General features: G+C 40.9%; 1 protein-coding gene across 1 annotated transcript in view; it reads left to right on the forward strand.

Moving 5' to 3' along the window:
* Nucleotides 1-26,475, forward strand: part of ITSN1 (intersectin 1) — a 203,270-nt gene that overhangs the window by 115,663 nt on the left and 61,132 nt on the right. Inside the window, exons 17-23 of the mRNA XM_046648063.1 lie at nucleotides 3,590-3,717; nucleotides 6,187-6,416; nucleotides 8,136-8,257; nucleotides 17,871-18,118; nucleotides 19,937-20,096; nucleotides 23,868-24,073; nucleotides 24,825-24,907. Of these exons, the coding sequence (XP_046504019.1) occupies nucleotides 3,590-3,717; nucleotides 6,187-6,416; nucleotides 8,136-8,257; nucleotides 17,871-18,118; nucleotides 19,937-20,096; nucleotides 23,868-24,073; nucleotides 24,825-24,907 (1,177 nt within the window). The remainder of the gene's footprint in view (nucleotides 1-3,589; nucleotides 3,718-6,186; nucleotides 6,417-8,135; nucleotides 8,258-17,870; nucleotides 18,119-19,936; nucleotides 20,097-23,867; nucleotides 24,074-24,824; nucleotides 24,908-26,475) is intronic.

Genomic DNA, 26,475 nt, shown 5'->3' on the forward strand with positions numbered 1-26,475 from the left:
CGCTGAGGTGGCGTCCCACACGCCGTAACTAGAAGGACCCACAGCTGCAAATACACAACTATGTACTGGGGGGCTTTGGGGAGAAAAGGGAAAAATAAAATGTTTTTTTAAAAAAAAAGTTTTTCCTAAAAGAATTAGAAGGCTACTTTTAAAGAACTGTAGTTGTCCTTGAGTTTCTTAAACAGTATTGAGCAGGAATGAAAGGACAGTGCAGCGCCCTGCTTCCCGTGTGGAAGGGCTTGATGTTCCACAAGGCCCTTGTCATGCACAGGAAGGCAAGTTGTTAACTGGTTTTTAGTACATCTTCTTTCATTCCATAGATCGAATTCTCAGAAGTTCAACTTTTTAAAAACGTTATCGACTTAGGAATCATAATTTTCTGCTTATTTTGGTTCATGCCATCGTCAACACCGAAGTCGAAGCAAAGAGAGTGAAACCCAGAATGCCTGCCTTGTTGCAGCATCTTGATTTTCTTACGCTTGATTGTGTATCTCGGCAGTATTTGAGTTGGATGAAGGAAATGGTAGAAAAACTTTGCAGTCTTCAAATCTGGATCATAAGACAACAGAGCCTTCTGTTATCTTACTTGACATCTGTTCTTCTATGGCTCCCGCGAGCTCCATTTCCTTGGAGGTACTGGAAGCTGCACCTTATTTAGATAGTTCCAAAGATAGGTTCAGCCTATCTTATAATGCTGCTATACTAAAAAAAAATTGTGCTTTAAAAATTTTTAAATATCTTCCTTTATGTATTTGACACGCTTAAAAATTGTTTTTTAAACTGTCTCAGCATTTTTTTTCTATAGCTTCCTTACATTCACTTCTTACCACTTTTCATTTTATAGTGCCTCCTGATATGTTCCTAGCTTTACTTTCATCTCTCTTGACTTTGTATTTGGTAATTATTGATCAATAAGTCAACATCCAATTACCAGAGACCGGTATAGAAAGGAAACGTGCAGTGTAATTCTTTGGTAAAATGAAAAATCGTCATTGTGCCCACGGTCCACCTGGTGCATTGCTCCGTCATGGCCAGCATCCGTTCCGATTGGCCGGGGCTTGGCCAGACCTCTGATCCAATATTTTGAATATCACTCTGTCTGTAAATACGTTTTTCCTGGATGAAGTAAGAACTTTTCTTTTTAAATAAATGATCAGGTTCCTGAACGTCAGACTAAACTGTTCCTCCTCCATCATTTCTTCTCCTTTGCATTTAATTTCAGCTCAGACTTATTTTGCTCGCTGGTTGTACTTTTGTGGTCTATTCATGCAATAAGAATAAAACTCTGAAAGAGACACTGAAATAAAGAATAAATTTTTATGGGATGAACGGTGTCTAGTAATTTAACAGATCTTAAAGCTAAAATAACCCTGAAGATTGTCTACTCTGATTCAGCTGCTGGCCTGTATCAGGCACCTAGGATTCTTTCTTCCCAGTTCAGACCCTTTGAATTATAGTCTATTGCTGTAAATTAGTTTTCTGAATTTATTTAAGATTTTTATGCAATTGAAGATGAAATTTTAAAATACGGAAAAAGTACTTTGACGCTTCCTTTTAAAGCGTCTCAGCTGTTGGGCTAACGCTGGAGCGGGCCATCCCTGTCTGTGCAGGGGCTGACTTTTGAGTCCCTTTCTCAGGACATTCAGAGTTTGGTTTGATGTCACCCCACTGCAATTTTCCTTTTCTTGTTGAGATATTAACTTGAACCGTGAGTGCAGATTGCTCTGACAATATGAATTTGCCCATTTTTTCCATTTGTCTCTGAAATATCAAATCCAGAATATTACCAGATATTTTACTCGTATCATTGGAGATTACTATTTATGTTTGATTCCAAGTTACTATGAAAAGCAATACTGCTGAATATTTAACACATTAAAGGTTTATAGCCCGTGGTGTATGGCAGTGAGAAAGAGAATGAAAAATGGAACTCTTTTTTTTCCTGGTGTCAATTTTCTTCTCTTAGAACAGTCAGAGTGAGGCTTCATCATTACTTTCCAGTCTCCATTCTTGACCTTCCATGCCCCTCCATAACTAAAGTCCTGTCCCAGGTACCCTTCATAATTTGGAAGTCACGTGCCCAGGGCTGCTGCCATAGGGAATGGTCCAGCAATTTGTACCTTACGAAGTTGCCTCTTCCTGCTGCCTCTTGCCTAGATATTCCCAGTCTCATTTGTTAGGTTCCCCCCTGAACCCCATCCTTCCTTCCCCCTCTCTTGAGTGCCTGTTTCCCTCCCATCCTCCCTCCTGCCCAGTGCCTGCCTCCCCCTAACCTCCTGATCTCCAGTTAAACTTTTTCTTGTATCCCATTGATCCCTTTTAGGACTTTTCAAAGTCACTTATAGTATACAAGATGCGTGTCCATGCATTCTAACCTAAGAACAGTCTAGCTAGGAGGAAAAGGTTAGCCTGACCTTTAGGGCTTTTCTCTAGGAATAAGTCCATTTTAACGCTGATCCCTCCACGTTTGTTGTTCAGTCTCTGAGTGACTGTAGAGGTAGCAGTAAGGCAGGAGGAAATCTCATCTGGATTTCTTGCCAATGAGCAAGGCAAGAGAAGAAGGGCAGACTTTGGTTCTTAGAGCTTACCATATAGACCCCTGGGCTGCCAATTGGGAGACCAGCCCTCATTAGCCAGACCAAGAAGTCAACTGGAAATACAGTTGGCTCTACTGGACACTTCAACTCATCTGATTCATTGTTGACACAAATGAGAGGAATTCCGGTGACTGAATCTGTTAGTGACCATTGTACTCCTGTGGAATCAGAGGGTTTCCCCCTCAACAGGCATTTCATTGTTCTTTATGGTTTTGGATATTTAAACTTCTGACTTATGTACTTTAAGTATCATAAAATGTATTTTAAGTAGCCCGCTAAGGAGATTACTCTTATTCCTGGGGCTAGTATCAAATGAGGAAATTGGATCCAAGGTGGTGATCATCAAATTATAGCCTTTATAATTACAGCCTTTATAACCAGCCTGAGTCCTGGTTTAGTTTGGGGCAGCTGACAACTTCACACGTGGATTTAGTAAGAGAAGAGCCTCTGGAAGAGGCGTGATTTGAAGACAAACACCTTGGTGGGGAGAATCGAGGTTGTGGAGCAGAGGAGGTCTGTTTGTTCTAAGGCAGCACAGCATAAGGAGGTGAGGTTTTAGTGGAGGTCGTGTGTGGAGAGGTGTGTGCATTTTCAAAGCCAGTAGAGGCTGGTGTTGATTCATTATCATAAGAACCTTAAGGTTTTATTCCTGATCATCACCCTTTCTTAAAACTGGTTAAGTTCCATCATGATCACTGAGTCTTGAGCGGTGTAGCTTCTCTGTGCCCTTCACTAGCAAGTTCTTTCTAAAGCACTTTGTGGAAAGCGATGTGATGTGTTCTGACTATGAAAATATAACCTCGAACAGCTTTTGGAGATGAGTCATGTCACAACGTAGAGTGATTTTAGTTCCCCAAGTTCATGTTTTTCAAATCTGGAATGTTATCTCCCAGTGTCGAGGCTTCCCCACTGTGCAGGGTTGCATGCTGATAAACTGTGGGAATGCCTGTCGCTGCGTGTCGTTACATGGACTGTTTCTTGACTGTTTATAGGAACTAAGAGAGATACATAATAAGCAGCAGCTCCAGAAACAAAAGTCCATAGAGGCTGAAAGGCTGAAACAGAAGGAACAAGAGCGAAAGATCATAGAATTAGAAAAACAAAAAGAAGACGCTCAAAGGTGAGTCTTTTCAGTTAACTGTGAACCCGTCTGGAAGGAACTTTGAATATTTACCATTCTTTGCCTGGCTTCTCCAAGAACTTACTGGATCAGAAAGAGCTTTCAGTCTTTAGTGTGTGTGTGTGTGTGTGTGTGTGTGAGCACAAACGTGTGTGTATATATGTCTTTGCATATCTAAGTACCCCCTGAGGTTTTTAGTTAGTTCCCAGAGCTCTCCCAAGCTACTTCTATGTAGATAAACTCAATTATACAAGGAAATTGGGACACTTGGTATGCTCATTTGCATGCCAATGACCAAAATACTTTTCCAGTTCACAGCCTTTTAATAACGGTGGCCGTCAGAGTGCTGGGTTTGCACTCAAAGTCCCTGAGCTCTCTGGCCACACAGGGTTTCTCCTGAAGGACTGACCGTGTGCCCCTCCGTCTTCTTTCTTCCTTTTTTCAACTGCAAATTACATTTGAGTTCAAAAGGAGAAAATTTGCCGACGCTGCTTTGGATGCAGACATATTTTTGTTTGAATATTTGTGTTTGTGATTTTTTTCTTACTTTTATTTGTAATAAATTCTAGTAAATTGTAGATATTTATTTTTTAATTTGCAGTGTATCTGATTTTGTAATTGGATATTTGCTTTTTAAACTTCGAATTGATTTTAGACTGTAAGAAACAAAAATAACCAAATATTCCAATGATATAGTATAAATTATAAAAGTTGGTTACTGAAATTAGACAAAAAAGATGAAACAGATACTTTAGACAAGTCATTGATTTTTAGTGGGCTGAGCTCAGAGTGGTGCACGTTTTGTTGTGGATATATATAATATATATATAATATTCTGAATCTGGTGTTTTGTTTTGTTTTTTCATGCCAGTGGGTAGGTGGTATGGTCTCAGACCAATTTGAGAATTATTTTATGGTTTTCCTAGGGGTGGGACTAGGATTATGTACAAGCATTAATTCCTTGGCTGTGTTGATTAGCTCTGACTCCATCCTTTTCTTATCTTCAGAGTTTATCATTCACACTACACTGCAGTGAACTTTCACATTCCTACAGAGTAGAAATGAACACAAAATATCATAATACAGAAAAGTTAAATTTTCTACTTAAAATTATGTGATAAATAGTACCCAAAATTTAACTTCAGAAATTACATGGTTATACAGTATAAATGGTGACCTTTATTAATAAAAAAGGTAAGCAAAATTTTATTATATTTTTTGTTGTTATAAATAACAGTTAACATCCCTACCCCTCCAAAAAATGTTTTCTTATGCTTTGTTAAAAGATGTTTTGAAAATTGTAAGTAAAATGTCTAAGATTTAAGTTAAAAAGAATTCTGCTGGGGCCGGCCCAGTGGTGCAGCAGTTAAGTGCACATGTTCCGCTTCTCAGTGGCCTGGGGCTCGCTGGTTCGGATCCTGGGTGCGGACACGGCACCGCTTGGCAAAAAGCCATGCTATGGTAGGCGTCCCACATATAAAGTAGAGGAAGATGGGCATGGATGTTAGCTCAGGGCCAGTCTTCCTCAGCAAAAGAGGAGGATTGGCAGCCAATGTTAGCTCAGGGCTAATCTTCCTCCAAAAAAAAAAATTAAATTAACTAATTAAAAAAAAAGAATTCTGCTGCACTAGATTTTCCCTTTCATACAGAGTAGAAATAAATATAGCATTCTTTAAATGGAGAATAAAGGTTTTATTTGTTTACATATGTTCCCTTGGCAGTTTCCTAATCCCAGGAGATGACCTTTGTGCAATGGCCATGTCACAGGACAGCGGTTCAGAGTGTGGACTCTAGAACTGGGCTGCCTGGGACTAAACCCCAGTCAGGTGTGGCTGTGTGACCTTGGACAAGTCATTAATATCTCTGCCTCATTTTCCTTATCGTAAAATGAGGATGATAGTAGTAGGACCTATCTACCTGGTGTGAGGGTTGAAATAGTCAATAGACGTGGAGCACTGGTTATTACTCACATTCTAGCATTTGTTATTGACATTAATTTCATTTAAAGTACTTTCTGATTTTATTAAAATATTATGGAATAAGAGAAAAATTGTTCCCAGTCTTTTCCTGTGGGTTTCAGCTTGAGGATGTGATAATTTTCAAGGGCTGAATTTCATTGCAATTATCTTTTTCTGTCAGCTGCTTTGAAAAACAAACAGAAAGTAGTTGAATTCAGTAAAATATATAGCAACTACTTCTTAGTAATGTGAGAAGTATTTTTGTTATTTTTCTAATCACTTTATAAGATACGTGAGAAATTTTCCGTGTTTTCTAAACCATGTGGTTTCGTCTCGCTCAGAATTGCAGCCCCGAGAGCCTTAGTTTCATTGATGCAGATTGCTCCATCTGAAGAACAATGTCCCCTTGCTGTGTAGCATCCCACTGACTAGATGGAGCTTTTCGTGAAGGAGACACAGCAGTGTTAAGTGGGAGTTGCTTCCGTACTGTAACCAAGCATTTTGTTGACAGACGAGCTCAGGAAAGGGACAAGCAGTGGCTTGAGCATGTCCAGCAGGACGATGAGCATCAGCGGCCCAGGAAACTCCACGATGAGGAAAAACTCAAAAGAGAAGAGAGCGTCAAAAAGAAGGAAACTGAGGAGAAAGGCAAACAGGAAATGCAAGACAAGCTGAGTCGACTTTTCCATCCACACCAGGAACCAGGCAAGCCAGTGGTGCAAGCACCCTGGTCGACCGCAGGTATTAGAGGCCAAACGTAATTCCAGCAAATAAGCCATCTCTTCTCCCAGATCCTCTCGAGAAATCTCTGTATCTAATCAGGTCCTATCTTGGCTATATTCATAGAGTTGAGAATGTCAGTCTCCTTTTTTTGGACAGTGCAGCTGTTCATTCTCTAGGAGCATTCCATGTCTGTTGAATTCTTCCACCACCGTGCCAACCTTTGGCCACCATTACACTGGCATGCAGAAGTCTTCTGCAGACGAAAGTGGCATGCAGTTTACCAGGCCCCATGCGTACACCTGTATTCCAGATAGAGGTCGAAACCTTTGCTGCCGAAACAACCTGCTGCTTCTCCAGTTTCTTATTTTCTCTGGGAATTTCTGAGCTGTTTCAGCCACAGAAGTGGCACCTTTCCCCTTTGCCCACACTGATGCGACATTCACTGTCTTGAACCTATGCTGTATAAAACTGTGACTTTTTGCCCTTTGATCATAAATTGCCTCTTTAGCTAATGGTAACTGAAAGACTTTGAAATAGCTAGAAAACGTTATCTCATATCAGATGCAAACTAGAATGTATTTTTAAAATTTTTGTGGGCTGTGTCACGTTGGACAGCTTTGCAGATAATACTCAGCTGAAGAAAGTGGTTGCCTTTTCCTCTGTATGGCAAATTATATCAGTTTTATTTGTTCGATTATCAGTATGCCTTTTACTGGTGTACAGAAAGTAAAGAAACAAACACACTATTCCGTAAAGGTTTGTTTGTTTCCTGTTTGCACAGTGGGCAGGGATGGGGTGAGGGTCAGAGCTGGGTCTGACACCCTCCCTGCCTTCAGACGCACACAGTCCAGGGAGAAAGACTGGTGAGTCACCAGGTCCACACAGGAGTGGCCGTGCCCTGGGGAGGCAAATACACGTTTCAATACTTTTTTTGATCTGAAAATAATTTCACCATTACTTGATCTTAGGCAATTAGTGTATGTTCCTTGTGCTTCCTCCTGGCATAAAGTGAGGACTTTTTCCATCGGTCAGTGGGAAATTTTGCACATCATTCAGTTCGAGAAATATGAAGATGATACCTTCCCCTCGCTGCTTTTCAGAGAACACAGATGGGTATTCAAATACTTGCAGCTCTTGGGTAAACATTCCGAGGGCTGTGATGAGTTATTGTTAACCAGAATCCAAGATATCCTCTGCTCACACGCATTTTTAAAAATTTTATTTCATTTAAAAGCTAAATTATTTTCATCTAGGGTCCTTCCTTAGGTTCATTTTTTTTCCTTTGGAAATATAGACGTACACCACTGGGGATTATCAGTAATAACCATTCTCGTTGAAATCAGCACCTAGGTTTTATATGACTGCATAAAGGACCTGGAACATCGTTTCCATGTCTTTTAATACGGAAAGTTATGCTTCTTCGTCCCCTCCCGAATGAGCTGGCTGATTCAGATTTTGGGTCACATTCGAACTGCTGCATTGTACTCCCCGCTGGGTGTGGGGAGAAGGGCCTTGATGCTTTACAGATGTGCACTGGAGCCCCAGCCAGGAGGCAGAGAGCAGGGCCCTCGGACAGCCGCACTGCGCTCGGCGCTGGGGTGACCTCTGTTTAGAGAGAATTCACTAATGACCTCTCTGATGGGTTTGAGTTGATGTCCATAACTTGGCTTGGCATGCATTTGTGTTCCGTGTAACGTTTTCTTTTTGTTCCCTTCTCCTCCTTTTTTTTGTATACAGAAAAAGGCCCACTTACGATTTCTGCACAGGAGAACGTAAAAGTGGTCTATTACCGAGCGCTCTATCCTTTTGAGTCCAGAAGTCATGATGAAATCACGATCCAGCCGGGCGATATAGTCATGGTAAGAAAGACTCCAGCAAAGGCATGGTCACTCTGCGTGATCAGCGTCTGCCCCATTTCTGCATGTTATTTGACAATTGTGAAATTGTGGGCAAGTGTGAAATCCAATAATCTAGCATCTGGGTTTTCGGAATGTAGGCTCAGTCTTCTTCCTTTTCTATTAGAATGAAAGATGACATTTAAAGATATATCCTCACATCACTTGAAAATAGAATTGTTTAAAAAAAATGGATTCTTATCACAGCCTTAGCCTATTTTTAAATCTCTAAAGTTCTGGTAATTTCAGAGTTTAGAATATTGCTTATATATTATGAATAGTTTTTAAGATTAAGTTTTAAATGCAAAATATTTTACCTTCATTTTCATAATTGCCAATGGTAACTTTTGTGTCTTTGGGTCAAAGCACCTTTTTTTTCCCTTTAATTGTGTAAAGTTTGAAAATGTGTGAAAAATAATGAATTAAATACAGTTAATCTGCTTTCCTACTCTATACTTGAACAGACAAAAAAAATTCAGGATTTTGCTTTGTCCTAGTTTATTTTCTTTAATTATAATAATAATTAAATACAGTCTTATGATTGTAACTAAAACTATTGTACCAGTTTGAGAGAGAATAAAGCAATGTGGTTGACCTAAATTATTTGTAAAAGAAAACAATAGTTCCTCAATCTAATTATTAACTTAGTACTTATTCTTAGAAGTGGTCAAACTTTGCATTACTATTAGCATTTTTTTTTAAAGGTGGGAATGGCTCAGAATTTTAAAAGAGCTACAAAAGTTAAGAATTGAGACAAACTTGTTTCTCATACCAGGACTATGTGTCTTTGAAGTATAAAAGGGTGTTGTACATTTGTTCATCTTGCATGCATGCATTGTATCTCTGTGTGTAGCATATATGATCTTTACTGGGCCAAAATATCTAGAAGGAACAGTGTGTTTGGTACTCAGAGAAATCAATCCCCTCTCCCCTTATTTTCTGATAGCTTTTTCTCTAATTATCATGGGCTGGAAATAAGGGAGTCAGGCCCTAGGTGTAGAATCTTTAAAAGTCAGAACCTCCTTAACAATGAAACCCTCTTCAAATATCCTCCATGCCTTCATTCAGCGATTTTGAATGCCCGGGTGCGAGGCTCGCTCATTCTTTACAGAAAGAGCTGCTGGCTTCCCTTAAGTGTGGGCACACACTCTGTATATATGAATGGTGATGCACGGCTGTCACCAGGCTGTGTTGGCAGCTTCTTCACCATCTCCTGCTTCCTACTCTGTGCTTTCTTATGGCCTGAAGCTGCTTTACTCATACTGCCTCATCTCCGAAATACTTTGCCTTTTAAACCAGATCAATTGTAAAATACATAAGTACCATGCAATAGCGGGAATCTAAAAATTATGCAAGTACAATGCGACATCAGATAGGACCTCGTTACAAAGTTGTTTCTTTCCATTGTAACCACAAAGAAGCCTAATATTTTTGAAACTGGATTTTGTTGGAACACAAGGCTAGAAAAGTAGTGTTCTCTTCTAAAGATAAGGAAGTGTTACAAAAATGTTACAATAAGGAAATGTTACAGATGACCTATATTTTAATGAGAAAGTATTATCTTTTGGAAACATTGTCTTGTTCCAATGATACTGAATCCTGTTCCTCAAATTGGCTAGTTAACCCTCTGCTGGACTAGAGTGTAGGTGTGCGCTAAGAATAAAACGTTTCATTAAACATATATTCTGCCTTGCTTTCACACCTTTGCTTTCCTGCTGGAGGTTAAAGGGGAATGGGTGAGTGCTCTGTCGCTGTCAGGAAGTCTGCATCTTCTTAAATGTTTTCTTCTTTTAAGTCACTTTGATTCTGTGTAAGTACACCCATCTTTGGGTGTTGTCTCAGCAGTGAAACTGTTTTGAGTTTGTGTAGTAGGTTGTGCTTAAAAAAAAAAAAAGAAAGAAAGCTGTAAAAGTGTGTGTACCAGGGTTCTCTTTGCTAGATTCCATTTAAGGACTAGCTGGAAGGCTCTGTATTTGGCAAATTATTGGGTCGAGTCTCTTTCTCAGACCATGGACAAAAATAAGTTCCAAGTAGGTTAAACTTAAAAGATAAAATTCTGGGGCCGGCCTGGTGGTGCAGCGGTTAAGTGTGCACATTCCGCTTCTCGGCAGCCCGGGGTTCACTGGTTTGGATCCCGGGTGCGGACATGGCATCGCTTGGCAAAAAGCCATGCTGTGGTAGGCGTGCCACATATAAAGTAGAGGAAGATGGGCACGGATGTTAGCGCAGGGCCAGTCTTCCTCAGCAAAAAGAGGAGGATTGGCAGTAGTTAGGTCAGGGCTAATCTTCCTCAAAAAAAAAAAAAGTTCTAAAAAACAACTTTTTTAAAAAGAATATTGGAATAATTTTCTGGCTAAGAAATGCCTTTCTAAGTTAAAACCAGAATCTATAAATGACCAAAAAGGACAGATTTGACAGTATAAAAAATAAAAACTTGTATATTGCAAAATGCGTGAGACAAAAGATTGCTATCCATATTACATAAAGATTCCAAAAAGTTAATATGAAAGAGACGACCCACCCATGAGTCTTAGAAAAGTTGGCCAAGGATATAAAGAGACATCACAGATGAAGAAAAGTAAATGATTTAGAAAATTCTGCGAAAAGATGCTTCATTTCATTGGTGATCAGGAGAATGGAAATTAACAGAGCAAGGTAGCATTTTTCATCTCGCAACTGAACAAGTTTAAAAATGTGATAATATCCAACTTTATCAAGAGTAGGAAAGTGGATGTAATAGATATTGTCAGCATGGTTGTATGAATTGGCTAAGCCGTTTGGAAGGCAATTTGGCCATACCTATTCAAGTTTAAAATTCTCATTCCCCGGGACCCAGAAATTCTGTTACTCTCCCTCCTCTGGGCTGTCTTTCGGCGCATGCGTGAATGTATGTGTTCACGGCTGTTCACTGCAGGATTGTTGGCAAATGCGAAAGAGGAGCAGTCCTGGGTCCATCAGGAAGGGAACGCTTTAAGTAAATTATGAGACAGCTAAAGAAAAAATAGAGTGAAGAAGTTTAAAAAATTACATAGATCTGCATGTACAGATAAGCTCTCCAGTAAACAGGATGTAGAGTGTAATTGTATTTTGGTTAAATAAAAAAACTGTGTGTGTGTATACGTGAACGTTTGAGTGTGTGTAGTTAACAGTCTTGAAATATGGATGTCAAACTGTTAACAGTGGTCATCGCTTGGTGTGTGTAATTTTGTGTGCTTCTATACGGTTTTGCTGTTTGCAAATGCATCAGAATTTGTGATTTTTAATAAAGCACTAAAAATCAATCTAACTTCAACCAGTGTAAGAGAACGTCTACCCCGGGTTGGAATGGTGTTTTCTTTGTCTTGGACATCCTAACTGTGTCATGAGATGTGGAATATACTAGTAGGCAGGATATATTGGCTTGCTGAAGGGACGGCAGCCGTGTCTTCATTTTATGCTACAAAACGTAACATGACACTCCAAATGGCATTCAATTGTACTATCTTGTGAGGTTAACGATCTGTTTTTTAAAATGGGAATTGACGTGTAATAGCAACAAGTTTTTTATTTCGTGAAGTTTGTAGTTAAGAAGCATGAATATGAAAAATATGTAGTAGAATATTATTGTCAGTCTCTCTCGGTTGAATAATCACAAGGAGTTCACTTACTTTTGTGGGCACAGTAACCATTAGATTCTCAATCAAAACCATTAGATTTTCAAACTTCTTTGAAAAATAGCTAACTATACCCGTTAGAAAAAAAATTTTTTTATGGTTAACAAAAATTTAATGTTCTTATATATAGTCTTATTGTTGATAATAGAAAGAAATATAAGATGATGTCTGTCATTCATATGTTTAAAATCTTTTTAGAAAAATAGGGAGAAACACATGAAAAAGTCAGTGTATCATGAAGTGCTCGATGAAATCTCACTAACTTAGTTAGGAATTTATTTATTTATTTATTTACTTATATATATAGATATATATATTTTTTCTTTTGAGGAAGATTAACTCTGAGCTAACTGCTGCCACTCCTCCTCTTTTTGCTGAGGAAGACTGGCCCTGAGCTAACATCCATGCCCATCTTCCTCTACCCTACATGTGGGACGCCTGCCACAGCATGGCTTGCCAAGCAGTGCCATGTTCGCACCTGGCATCTGAACCAGTGAACCCAAGGCTGCCAAAGCAGAACGTTCACACTTAACCACGGCACCACCGGGCCAGCCCCTTAGCTAGGAATTTAAAAGAAGAAAGGAATCAGAGTGAGCTCACGTGCTCAGGGAAGACTTCTGAATTGAAGCTTCTTGGGCTGGCCCCATGGCCTAGTGGTTAAGTTTGGCACACTCTGCTTCAGCAGCCCGGGTTTGGTTCCTGGATACAGACCTACACCGCTTGCTGGCAGCCATGCTGTGACTGCCACCCACATGCAAAATGGAGGGAGACTGGCATGGATGTTAGCTCAGGACAAATCTTCCTCACACAAAAAGAGGAAGATTGGCAACAGATGTTAGCTCAGGGCAAATTTTCCTCAGGGGGAAAAAACAAAAAAGACTTCTCAATGAATAGCATGAGGAATTAGGAGACCCCTGCTCACTGCTGTTTTGTTGGGGGTTTATCTTAAGAACACTGGCTGGCCATCTAACTCAGCAGGTCCTAGTCGGTCCAGGAATGAGTACCTCAGAACTGCTCAGGGAGCTTAACAAATAACCATTCCAGGGAACTCTTAATCTATATATAGGACTCAAAACCCTCTCCAGGTGCTTCCATTAGAGAGTTTCAGAAACCACTGATCTAATCTAATCTCTTTTTCCCGTCAGAACTAATCCTAAATCATTTCTGGAGAATATCCTCTTAGAAATATCCAAAAAGGGAGACCTCTTTCGTGATTGTCAGCCATCACCCAGTCAATTCATTCTGGAAATTGTTTGTCTTCTAATTTAGCGCTACTCTTCTAACAATTTAAACTCATTTTTTGCCTTTTCTTCTCTTGATGGAAGTTTTTTTAATGTAGTCAATACCTTGTCTTTCCTTCCTTCCTTAGATTTCCATAGCCTTAACATCTGAGCTCGGCTTGTTTAGTAACGGTTGTAGGATCATTGCTGTTTTGAGGCACCTTACACGTATGGTTCCAGGGGTGGGCCAAACCTGGCCCACTGCCTGTTTTATAATAAAGCTTTATTGGAACGCAGCTAGACTTGTTCATTTCCATATTGTCTACAGCTGCTCTGCTTTTTTGCTACAATGGCAGAGTTGAGTAGTTGCAACAGAGGTAAAATTTGCCTACCTCTAGATTAGAGCTTTAGAAAACAATTTTAATATCCTCATCCAGGAGTTTGGGTGGAAACCTCCTATTTCCAAACTAGCAAATACAGGAAGCACGTGCTGCTGCTCCCCAGACTCGTCAGCACGTCCCGGGCAGCCACACCAGCTGGTCTGAGTCAGCACGTGGTTTGAACCTGTTAGCTGTCCATGTTCTTTGTCACGCGTGTAGGGGGAGAGGGAATTTGTTTCCCTTCTTTGTGACAAGTGATGCGGGGTCGGTGAGCCGAGGAGTCAAAAGAAAGATTTCTTAGACTCTCAAGATCTGGCAGTAGTGCTCTTTTATTTAGAGAATAGTGTGGAATAGCATGGGGACAGGACCCATGGGCAGTCAGAGCTTCTGCTGCCCCCAGTTGAGGGTTAGAGCTAAATTTAAGGCATAGGTATATGATTCATCTCTTTACAAGACAAAGGAAAGAACATGAAAAAAAGTTAAAATGGTATCAGTGCAGGTGGGGTCTGGTCATTGGGTGATCCCATGACTTTTAGACAAGAATCAAATCGGATTAAGTAAAGGTTAGAAAGGTTAGACGCCACCACCCTAAACCAGTTACATGAGATTGCCAGACAGCAACCAACTTAAGTTCTTGCCTTCCCCATTAAGAGCTTCTAGGGACAAGGTCATCTCTCTTCTTCCTGGTACAGAGAGGGAGGCACCTTTTACAGATAGAGATTTACCTTACAAATGTAAATGTCTCCCAACAAGGGCAAGTTCCATTCCCCAGGGCCTCCTTCCCTGTCCCAGTTTATCAAAAGCTATCAGCCCAAAACAATCCCGATGCCAAAGAGTCATATCTTGGGGTGGCCAATTTCAGGTCCCTACAAGGTCCTCCCCCCTTCCTTCACAAACGCAAATGTCTCAAAAGGGCAAGCAAAATTCCAGTCCTCGGAGCCTGCTTCTCATCTGTAGTTTTAGAAGTAACCAGCCTAAAATCCTCATCAACAAGGTCAGAGGTTTTAGAAATATTAATGCTCCCTGCTGAAGGTGACAGCCATGAAGCCTCTAGACACTGAGAAATTGTTATTGGGCTTCAGCCACGTGTGCTTGAACCTGACAGCTGCTGTGTGCATGACTGTTGATCAGTGCCCTACGTTATAAGTGTATAATTACTCACATTTTGTGGACTAGATCTGTCGCATAGTCCCAGTCATGTGAGCACTATCTCAGATTTGTGCTTCCCACTTTGATAACGTGTCACTAGAAGGACCCCAGATGCTGTGAGGTATTGCGGTGGGGCTGGTTAAATGAAATTGGATTAAAACCAATATTGTTAATGCCCAAATCCCCCTGCCTTATAGCCACCAATAGATGAATTGACTTTGTCTGTAAAGTCCACATGACAAAGAAGTCTGTGTGCCTAACTTTTCTCATTCTATCCTAATCTTCTATTTTTCCACAATTAGATTGGCATTTGGGGTAGTTTCCCAAACCACAAGAAGAAGTAGTTCTCATTTTCCTGTGAGAACCTTCATGCTTTTTCTAAGTGGTTAGTTTAATTTAATGTTGAGCGAATTTTTATTATAACCTCTGAACCTTCAAATTAAAATTTAATTATACATTACAATTAATGGATTCCTATAAGAATAAATCAAACTAATTGAGACTATTGTTTGGCCAGAGTTGACCAGTGAATTTCCGCGGTTAAAAGTGAAATGCTGATTGCATTATTGCCCTGAAGGATGGGAGAAACCCTTGTTTGCAGAGATAGGAGGCTGATGTGGCCCTCCCCCTTTGCTAAGTACACAAGTCACCCTTCAGTGGTGCAGCTCACTTTGTGTCCTATCAGGGGACAGGGCAGGGTGTGATTGCTTAAATAGGGTGGGAGCCAGACCTGCCCACAGGTTGGGACTTTTCCTCAGGGCTTCAGATTCAATTCCAGATGTCAAGTAAAGTCTTGTTACTGTGTCTCGAGGGAATGACAGTAGATCATAGGACATAATTAAGTAAAGCAGCTGACATTCCAGGGCGTCCAACTTGGACAGATCAGTAGGGTCCCAGACAGGCTGTGATCAGAAATTGAACTCCGGCCCCTAAGGGGTTACTGCTGGCAAGAAGGCAAACGCCGAGGCCTAGGGTCCCAGACAGGTTTCTAGAGCAGGGAACGCCCCGTGCAGAGAACCAGAGCTTGTTACCTTAAGAGAGGGTACGGTAGAGACTGGGACAGAAGCCTGAAAGGGAACTGCAGCAGATTCAGAGCCGGGACAGGAGAGAGGGCTTAAAAAAACCATCATTAAACACTTCTCAAATGCCAGGCAGCGTTCTAATATTTATCATTCCTCACAACAGCCATAATAAGACAGGCGCTGTTATTATCCCCGTTTTACAGATGAGGAAACCAAGGCACCAAGGGATTAAACTTGCCCCAAGTCGACCAGTTGATTGTGGAAGCAGCACTGAAACTGAGGCCGTCTAATTGCAGGGCCCTACTCTCGATCGTTACCCTCTGCAGTCTTGAGGCTAAGTTCTTGTGCCCGGAGCTCAAGCTCCTAACTCACTCCCGCCTGACATCACCTTTGGTCCTAGGATGAATGGAGCGGGTGGCGGCTTGGCCGCTGAACCTACAGAGACATTGAGGAGACCCTGGCACCACCTGGCCTATTTATAGCTCTGTTTCCAGTGCAAAGCAGCTGCGAAGTTAAAATGTGTCACAATATCAGCAATAAATATAAATGGGGAAGGAAAGGCATGTGGCCATTTGAGTTTCGCATAAAATAAGATCCAAGTGGAAAAAAATGTCATCTTAAATCCTCATCTAGAGAAACTGTGGGGGCTGCCCAGAAGAAGGAAAGTAAGAACCAAACAGTGTGGGGGCCTGAATGAAAGTAGTGCTGTGTTCACATCTGATGCGAGTGTAGCAGGAAGAGCAGTCGAAGCAGCATTCCCCTTTATCTGGGGGGAAGTGCTTGGGGAAGATTCTTGGCTTTAAAAATTGCTTTTATTCATGACAGTAAGGGTTCCCTAAGGTGGAGCAGCAGGCAGGTGTCCCCCACTTAGTGAATATTTTGTAAATAATGTGTAGAATTAAATAGTAAGCTTTGTATTCTTTCTCCACCCCTACCCCAAGCATTTTTTTAAAAATTCAAATAAAGTAATAGGCATCATATCTTATTACCCTCCATTGAATACAGATAGATATTCGGTTCTGCAGTTTTTTGCTTTGTTTTTTTACTGAATGTTTGAATGGGTTAGAAAACCAGTATTTTTGCCAGTTTTTCCAAAATTATTAAGACCTTACCTCCTCATTTCTGTAATTTCTAAAAAAGCAACATGAGTGTTCAATGTTTCACCTCCTTGGGCAGTATATTAAGGGAGAAAAAATAAGATAAAGTCTCTGATAGACCCTTAATTGACTTATAGTAATGAAAATAATTTTCTAATAGTGAATGTTATTATCCTCCAAAATCCTTCTCCTGTTGCTCATAAAATAGTGGGGGTAACTCATAAAGATAAGTGGAATCATCTGGTGATTTTGAAGGGTCCTTTGAGTCACAATTAAAATGCAAACATTAAAAGCACCTGGTATAATAAATAGCTTCTTGGAAATTTTTAAGCAGCAGAATTCTGTATTCTCGTGTGCACTTCTGTGAATATTAAAGTTAAATTTATACAAAAGAAAACTATAGGACCTTAATAAAATTGATCGTTGCTGTAAGTAATCACTTCCTTAATTTTCTTCTCATCGTGAGTCTGAGGAATTTTTAAATGCCTAAATACAGCAGTCAGCTTTGCTCCCTGTAGAAACCATCTAAGGCTGTGCTTTTTATCTTTCTTGTCCCTGTGCTAAATACGTACTGCTTAGTTATCAGAGATTTTTAGAATGCTAAATTTATATTGATTGCACCCTTTGCTTGCAACTTTAAATAATAAACCCAAGTCAAATTATTTTTAATAATTACATGACTTTCCTGAGTGATGAAGTCTGTCAGATCACTTTCCAATTCAAAATAGCTCTAAAAATTTAAACTATGGGCCTTAGGACTTTTGGCACTTAATCTTAACTGCCATTCTTAGAAAAAGAAAGAAAAAAGCTAAAAAAAAAAAAAAGCTTTAAAAAGCACAAAGAGTAAGAACTTGAATTATGTCGCTTACTGTTTTTTCAGAGTTAATGGTTAGAGATAATCTTCTCAGACACTTAGATGAAGAAAAAGAAGAAATGTCTATGCAGCATGTCTGCCTGACAGGGTCAGAGGCTTGGAGCTTTGTTCTGCTAGAGCGTTTGGTGTCTTTGCGGGTTGATTCAGTGCCGCTTAAATTGAACTTTGCGACTTCCCTGCAGGTGGATGAAAGCCAGACTGGAGAACCGGGATGGCTTGGAGGAGAATTAAAAGGAAAGACAGGATGGTTTCCTGCGAACTATGCAGAGAAAATCCCAGAAAATGAGGTTCCCACACCAGTCAAACCAGTGACCGAGCCGACCCCTACCCCTGCACCCAAGCTGGCTGTGCGTGAGACGCCTGCTCCCCTGGCAGCGACCTCTTCGGAGCCCTCCACGACCCCCAACAACTGGGCCGACTTCAGCTCCACGTACGTGTAGCCATGCTATCTCTGACTTTTGAAACCCCAACTTAGTGATCTTTTTTCTTTAAGTGTTTTTATGATCTTGCGTTGTACCTCTGCATAAAGATGCCTACTCTTTTCATTACCACTTTCTCTGACTGGTCTGCTGGCAAATTGTGGATTACATTCTCTGAACTGGCTTTAATTATATCATTGCTCAAGAATGATTTGCCCTGGTAGAAAATAAAGCCTATTATCTTGTTTTGTTCAGTAATTTGTCTGTATCTTTCATTCTCATGGAAGAAATGGAGAAATACAGTTTCCTAATAATGTGTTTGACATCCGTGTCAGTCAGCAAATATTCAGTCATTTCCTGCATGTAAATAGCACTTTTTTTTTGCTGGACAGAAACAGAAATTGACTTTAGTCATGTGGTTTTGAATCCAATAAAAAGCTGTTTCCTTTACAGCTTTCCTGTCTCATCAGTCGTGTACAAATGTTCAGGGCAGTGAAGCAATGTGTGTCCTTGGCTGCTGCTAGTACTTACCATTGGTCATCAGGAAATGGGATTAAAAGCAGCGTGTAAGCAGAGGTTTGAAATGCGAAATGAAACCTCTGTCCACACTTCCAGTTATAGGACCATGATCCAGCTGTGCAGTCGTCTAAAAATATTTTGTGCCAGCATTCAAGTAAAAGTGATTTGCGTAAGAAGTATTTTAAATATTTTTTCAAGTCTAACCATCTTTCAGAAGAAACGAATTGAAGGCAGGGAGTCAAGATGTAATGCTGGAGAAAGATCCAATGGGTGAAGCTGAAAGAAAGGAGCAGTAACCAAGGGCAGGAGGAAGTGGAGGGCAGGGTGTAAGGAGTAACCAAGGTTTTCACCCTTACATGGCATAGAAAAGGTTGGAAGTGCTAAAGAAGGTCCTTCTTCTCTAATGTCTGCCCAAAAGTAGCCTTCCATTAGCATGGTCCCAAGGTGGAAACTCCCCGTTCCTCTCTTGATCTTGATTGAAAAGCTCTGACTCTTTACACTAAAGCTTAGACTGACATAGAAGACAGATGCCCTGTTTTCCAGGATCTTGTTTTGCTGTGGATCCGGTCAGTGTGACTCTCTTCCTGGTTAAATGTGTAGCGTGCAGCTCTCTGGCTATAATCGAGGGCATCTTATTTTCCAAACCCCAAATCAGGGCGTGTAGTCAAACAAAGGAGTTATTTTGATTTTTCAAATTTGTTTATGTGTTAATAAAGATACGAGAAATAAATTACATTTAGATCTGCACTCATCCAGATATGTTTATTTAAAATTATAAAATTGCAAAATTGAAGCTGTCCCTGAGATTCAGGACAACTGGTTGCTCTAAAGGTACCACTTGTAGTTACCATGCCGGGTGCTTGCTGTGTGGTAGATGGGCCAGAGAAATGGTGTTAAGAAGTGCCAGCTGCTAAGCTGGCATATTTTCATATGTGATATATAACTTCTTTTTTGCTGATTTGGCTATTATTACAAATGATGATAATGATCGTGTGAGGATGCTTCTCTGGTGCTTTAGAGGTACAAAGTATTTCCCTATCCAGTATTTCACAACTCACCGAAAATGGCAGAATATTGTTCCCGTTTTATCAATGAGGAAATAAAGATTCAAAGAAACTCCTATAATTTGCCTGAGGTTTGTCACTAGTGTGCGAAGCTCAGACTCAACCCCACATCTGGTGCGCTTTCCTCCTTCCTTGTTCTTGAACTTAGAAAGCCCCGTAAATGTACTGAGTTTGTGTTTACCGTGGGTGAAATGCTGGTGCATTAGGAAGTACTTGCTACTCATGGCGGCATGCTCTTCCCTCCAGGTGGCCCACCAGCGCAAATGAGAAACCAGAAACGGACAACTGGGATGCGTGGGCAGCACAGCCCTCTCTCACCGTGCCGAGTGCCGGCCAGTTAAGGCAGAGATCGGCCTTTACTCCAGCCACGGCCACTGGCTCCTCCCCATCTCCTGTTTTAGGCCAGGTAAAGGCAGGCAGTGGGAGTGTGAAGACGTAGCATGCCTTACAGCACCGGCAGATTCAGCCAGTGCTTGTTGACTGTGTCATTTACAAGTAAGCCTCACTATATGTATGGGATCAGCTGGCAGTGAGGGATCCGGTTCACGTTTTCCCAGTAGCCTTTAAGGAGCCCAGAATATATTGTGAATAGTGAGAGTTCAGAGATGGGTAATCAGAGAAGCTTCATTGAAGAAGTGGCATTTGAACTGCATCTTGAACAATGGGTAAGGTCTTACTAGGAAGTGGAGAGGGCTGACATGTCTGTCAGACAGAAAATTCTATGAGCAGAGGCTTTAAGGCAGGAAATCCAAGTGTGTGTAAGGAAAATCATGGGTCAGTCCATTTGGCTAGACTATTGAGTAGTTTTTGGAAAAGGTAGACTTATTGTAGGTTAATGAGGATCTCTTAAATGCCCTGCTACGAAAGAATAATTTCTGAAAGGATAAAGATGGTTATTCTGAATATTTCTATTTCTATTTAATACAATAAAGGTAAAGAAATGAAATTTCTGTAAATAATCAATCAAACCAGACAAGAGACAATGCCTATCTGGCAGGCACTTGGGGCTCAGGGACAATTTGTGATCTGGGAACAACCAGATTGAAGGTGGGCTCTGGGCAGCTTCAGGTGGAGGTGGTGGGCAGGAAGACTAGAGTGGAGGACATGGGGGCAGCGACACCAGTGAAAGAGGATGGAGTCACAGTGCCTGGGGGAGCAAATAGGAAAGGAAAGAGGTCTGGGATTGAGGAAAAGATTTGACCTTAAACAGAAAGAAAGAATTGAGAAAGAAATGGATTTTTAGTTCGAGGGAGGAGGCAGGTTTTAGACGTGTGAAAGTGGGCCGTCCAGGTAGTCCTGTCTGGCAGGCAGCTGGAGCGTAGATCAGATCTAAGGAAATGTGTGAGGTCTTCAGAGGAGAGATACTGTCGGCAGAAAATGGAAATACACAGAGCACGTGCGTTCTGTGACCTGGAAGAAGAGCGGCTCCCCACACGGCGTTCCTTCCCTTTGATTCTCTCCTGGCTCAGCGGGTGGCGCGTCTCCTGCTCTGGTGGAGGAGAAGCGGGGGCGTTGTTTCCAGAAAGTGGGTCAGGGGTGTGCTCATATTATTAAAGGCAGTGGTCAGGACAAAGAAGAGATCATTCGGTGTGGCAAGTAGAATGTATTTGTGGCCTGGAAAAGAGTAGAATAAAGCAGAGCGCAAAAGGGTAAAGGGGAAATGATGGGTGAGAAAGTGGAAAGATGTGTGAAAGAAAAGAGGAGTAGAGGGGCAGGAGGGCACTGGGAAAGGCGTGAGCCAGCCACATTGCTGCATGTTAGAGAAAGGGACTGAAAAGTCAAGTACCAGAGAATATAATTGGGGTGAGGTGAATACAACATGAAAAGCACAGAAAAGAAGACAGGATTCTTTTTCTTCTGGGAGAGGAGGGGTGAAGAGGTTGGGGAAAGATAAAGGAGAGAAAGGAGTTCAGGTTGTGCTACCTGCCAGCATTCTCAGGAGGGGAATGCAGAGTTTGCAAGATAGGAATTCAGCAAAGAAAAATGAAGAATTGCTTGGCTTAAGTTAACCTGAATCTGTAACTGGTCATTACACATTGTCTCAACTTTCTCCAGCAGTCCAGAACTAGAAATGATAATAATAATAAAAGCTACCACAACTATTATGGTTATTACTGTCATAGCAACACTATGGAGAGATCTTATAAAACTTCCTTGACAATGTTTTGAAGAAAGTATCTGTTTTATGGATGTGGAAACTGAGGCCTGGAGAGATTAAACAATTGCCTAAGGTCACAAAATTAGTAGTGACAGGCTTGAGACTCAAACTCAGAGCCCGTGTTCTGTCCGACCCCAGGCTATTATTATATGGGTTATTCGGGTGTATCCATGTGGAAAGATTGACAAGGCAGGCACCGGGAAGATTTCTCAGGGTGAGAGATTCTGAAGTATCAACAAGGACACAGTTGAAATGGCTGACCCAGTGGTCCATTCGTGGTAGAGAAATAAATGGAAGTAGCGAGAGGATGAGACAGTCTAGAATAGCTGTGAGGTCCCCTGTGAGGGCGAGAGAGGAGGACGGAAGGTCAGGAACAGATGGTCCTGGGGAGTATTTGAAACCCGTAGAAACCTCCTCCATTCTGAGGATTTGAAGGAGCGCACAGTTGAAATGGAAGGAAATAGGAATGTCGTAGGTTTAAGAAGGGGAGAAGACCAGGATTTAGAAGTTATCAGCGTGGATGCTGAAACTGTTTGACGTGTCATAAATTCTCCATTGATCCGATGCAATCACAATTAAATGTCAACGTGGAAATAACTTGTAAAGACAAGTGCAAATGGGTTCCGGATGAACTGTCCTTGGCCATCGTCCTTTGTTCCTGTCCATTTACGTATGCGATTGAAAGTTGACATTGTTGTATTGTTTAGTCATGTTTTTAGATATTGTACTGGTTTTCTATTATAGTTTTTAAACAGATAATGAATGCCTCGCCCTGCCTTTCCAGCCTCATCTCCTACCACACCCCTCCATGAAAGTAGGCCACCCGCGTCCCCGGATTGTGCTTCTCTTCCTGGACCCTTTGCAGTGTACCGCCTCGAGGCCTTTGCCTGTGCTGTGCCCTCAGCCTGGAGTGCCCTTCCTCCGAAGCCCTAGCTTTCAAAATCCTTCTCGTCCCTCCAGGCCCACCTCCAGTGCTGCCTCCTCTGGGAAACGTTCCCTGTTGCCCACAGGCAGAGTTCATACCTCTCCTCTCTCTGTTCCCACAGTGAATAGCTGGAACGTCTTATTAGCGTATTTCCTTCTGCCAGGTGGTATACATAGTTGTTTGTATCTCCTTCTTCCCCGTTAATTGTGAGTTCCTTGATAATAACATCACACTGTCCATTTTTATAGTGCTTTATGGTGAATAAAGTGTTTTAACCTAAATTATTTTGGGGAGGCAGAGCCGGCATTTTATTCATCTTTGTAACCCCGCAGTGCCTTGCATATGGGTGTACAAGGGGTTTATGCCAACCAGACCCCTATTTCTCTAAAAAGGCGCTAAGACAAGCACAATCCAGTGCAGGGCGTGTTTCCCTGTCTCCCTAAACTAAGAGATCAGTTAATTATCTTTTGAAATTTCATAAGATTTCTGCTCCAATATTAATTCTCCACTGAAAATCCAAATCAGATTGGAAATGGGGGCATGCCCTGGGCAACCTGAAAGTTAAAATAGAACCAAAATAGGGGCCAGCCCTGTGGCATAGTGGTTAAGTTTGCGCACTCTGCTTTGGCGACCTGGGGTTTCGCCGGTTTGGATCCTGGATACAGACCTACGCACCTCTTGTCAAGCCGTGCTGTGGCAGGCGTCCCACATATAAAATAGAGGAAGACGGGCACGGATATTAGCTCAGGGTCAGTCTTCCTCAGGAAAAAAGAAAACGTAGAACCAAAATATAAAAGGCACACAGCCAGGTGCAACAGAATAAATCCGACCTCCTGGCTTGTTTAAATAGAGAGTTCTAGTGGCCAGGCAATGGCCTTGTGGATAGGCTGGCAGGTTTTTGCCTCCACTTTTGGAAATAAACGATTACTGAGAAACAGTGAAGCGTCTAGCACTCGACTGTGCTGAAGCGGGGTCTCTGTGGCTGTGTGTGTGCCCGTGTGTGCTCATTGGAGGGGAGGTGCCCGTGTTCATGTCGCCTGAATTGATAACAAATCACCAAGTAATGAGAGGTCCTTTACGTCATTCCGCACAAGGGCGAGAAGGTGGAGGGGCTACAAGCGCAAGCCCTGTATCCTTGGAGAGCCAAAAAAGACAACCACTTAAATTTTAACAAAAACGATGTCATCACCGTCCTGGAACAGCAAGATATGTGGTGGTTTGGAGAAGTTCAAGGCCAGAAGGGTTGGTTCCCCAAGTCTTACGTGAAACTCATTTCAGGGCCCGTAAGGAAATCGACAAGGTATGTTTGTGGTTATCTGCTTCTGTTAGATGAAAACAATGTGTTAGGCATTACAATATTGCTTGTACTTGTTAAGATTCACAAATAGGAGTTGCAGGATTATTTTATCTTCTTGATCTTTTAACTACAAAAGTTAGAGGATGTGTCAACAGAAGGAGCCTCTTACAGATAAATGGTCACTTTTTCTTGTGAAAGGCTGTATATCTTGTTTTTCATTGAATTATGCAAGAAGGATTTCTAGTCTGAGACCTGGAACATTCTTGTGGGTTTGTTGGAGATTATGTCTGTCTTCATGCTTAGTCCTCAGTACTGTGCCAGAGATACATGACTACTTAGAAGTCCAAAGCATTTGGAAATAATTGGAGGAATGAATTATCTTCTTCATTAGGGTCTTATTATAGCACAGAACCTTAATTATTCCAACCATATACATGTTCAAAACAAATGATGAGATTTAAGAAGATAAAAATATCAAAAATATCGGATGAGAATCCATCAGTCATGCTTTGAAATAGACCAATACATTGGCTGTGTATCCAGCACAGCAAAGTGCTGAAAAACACGGATGTGAGCCAGAATCATGGCTCTGGAGCATCTTATCATGTGCTTTAACTTAGCCAAGTGCCACTATCTCAGCTGGAGATTGTTCAGAGTTTTAAACGATAAGAAGTTTTAAAAGAGAAAAATCAATGTCATCTGTTCTACTTTCTTCTAAGATAAAACTTACCGTACTCTTTCCCCGATCTTTCAGCATGGAGTCTGGTCCTTCAGAAAGTCCTGCCTGTCTAAAGAGAGTCGCTTCCCCTGCAGCCAAGCCGGCCGTTTCGGGAGAAGGTAAGAACCTGAGGCAAATATGTTCTTTAGAAGGTCGTGGAAATTATGCAATACAAACAGTAAATGTTTGGAATGAGACTGGATTTCATTTTTAAATTGACTACATTAATTTACGTTCTAAGCTAAAGTGAAAGTTTAGCTCTTTATAAAATCGAAGGGCTTTATGGAGACTTTCAAAATACTATCAGATGGATTGATCATAAAAACTGAATTTTCTAACTGTCTTTTATTATGAGTCCTTTGACTTTTGAAAGAGGCCCATCAGTCACTAGGGATCAAGTTTTCTGAGCATCTCTATAGCTGAATTGTGGTCCTGTCTATTCTTGACTCTGAGATAAATATTTTGTTTTAAAATCGTGACTTACACAGTCCCAGAAAGCTGTTAGAGTAACATCAGTGCCATCTGTACACCCAAACAAAAGAGAAGTTCAGTTTCCATGTTCCGTGTAAATGACCAAACCAGATTCTGTAGGCCTAAAAATTTCATTTTGAGTGTTTATTATACAAATAATTAATTGCTTTATTTCTGGGTCTTTGTGACATAATCCCAAGGATTATCTATGCCAATGTATTGTACGGGTTTAAAAGTGAACAAAACCTAACATAATTTGGGCTCTAAGAGTAAAAGTCTCATTTATGCCTTTTCCACATTCAGTTTAGCCATTATCTAGTACTAATTGAAGAGTGCTTTCCATCCAGAAGTCTGAACAATGCTCGTAGCTAACTGATGTCTCCCCAACTGTATAGTAATTTTCCATGGGTTCCTTGAATGAATTATATGAGGATAGAATGTTTTATGTAGTTTGTTTGCCGTTAGGAGATGGTTGCATTCCTTAGAAATCTTACCTTGTGAAAAGTAGAATTATTAAAACAGTTGTTCCCATGGAGACAGCAACCATGAAAGTTTAATGGTATTTCAGACTCACAGTAACAAAGTTACTTTTTCAAGAGGAATTTTAGAATTTTCTTTTTTAGTTGATAGGTATAGTGATAAAACTTCATCATTACTCAACAAATCCAGCGTTTTATTGCATCCAGTTTTTGCTGTTACCTCCAAAGCAATCATTAGCATAGTTCTCATTGTACATTCTTATCATCTTAATGACAGTTCATCTGCTGTTAGGAGAACAAGGCAAAAAGCTCATTTAAACACAGCACATGTAGTCAGTAGTGTATAAAGCAAATTATCTCACACACACTAAGAAAAATTCCATGTATATAGCCAATTAAATCTCATTGGAGGGCTGGAGTTTACATTCTAGCTCTCTTACCTAGAAACCATATATTTTGGTCTTGCCTTAACTTCTTCATCTGTAAAGTGGGCATAATAACCACCCCTTGAGGTAGCAAATTATTACAAGGATTATGAGATAATATGTGTAAAACTTCAGAATAAAGGTCAGTAAATGTCTGCTACTTTTATTTCCTTTTTGCTTCATTTGCTGGGTTATTAATAGAGCCACTTATAGCAGTGGGCTTTCTCATCTACGAGCGACATTGATAAATGTCTATTTGTTTTAAAACATGTACAGAGGCCTCAACACTTGAGGCCTCAATTAAATAGGTCA

Source organism: Equus quagga, chromosome 21 (genome assembly GCF_021613505.1).
Source record: "Equus quagga isolate Etosha38 chromosome 21, UCLA_HA_Equagga_1.0, whole genome shotgun sequence".
Taxonomy (NCBI): domain Eukaryota; kingdom Metazoa; phylum Chordata; class Mammalia; order Perissodactyla; family Equidae; genus Equus; species Equus quagga.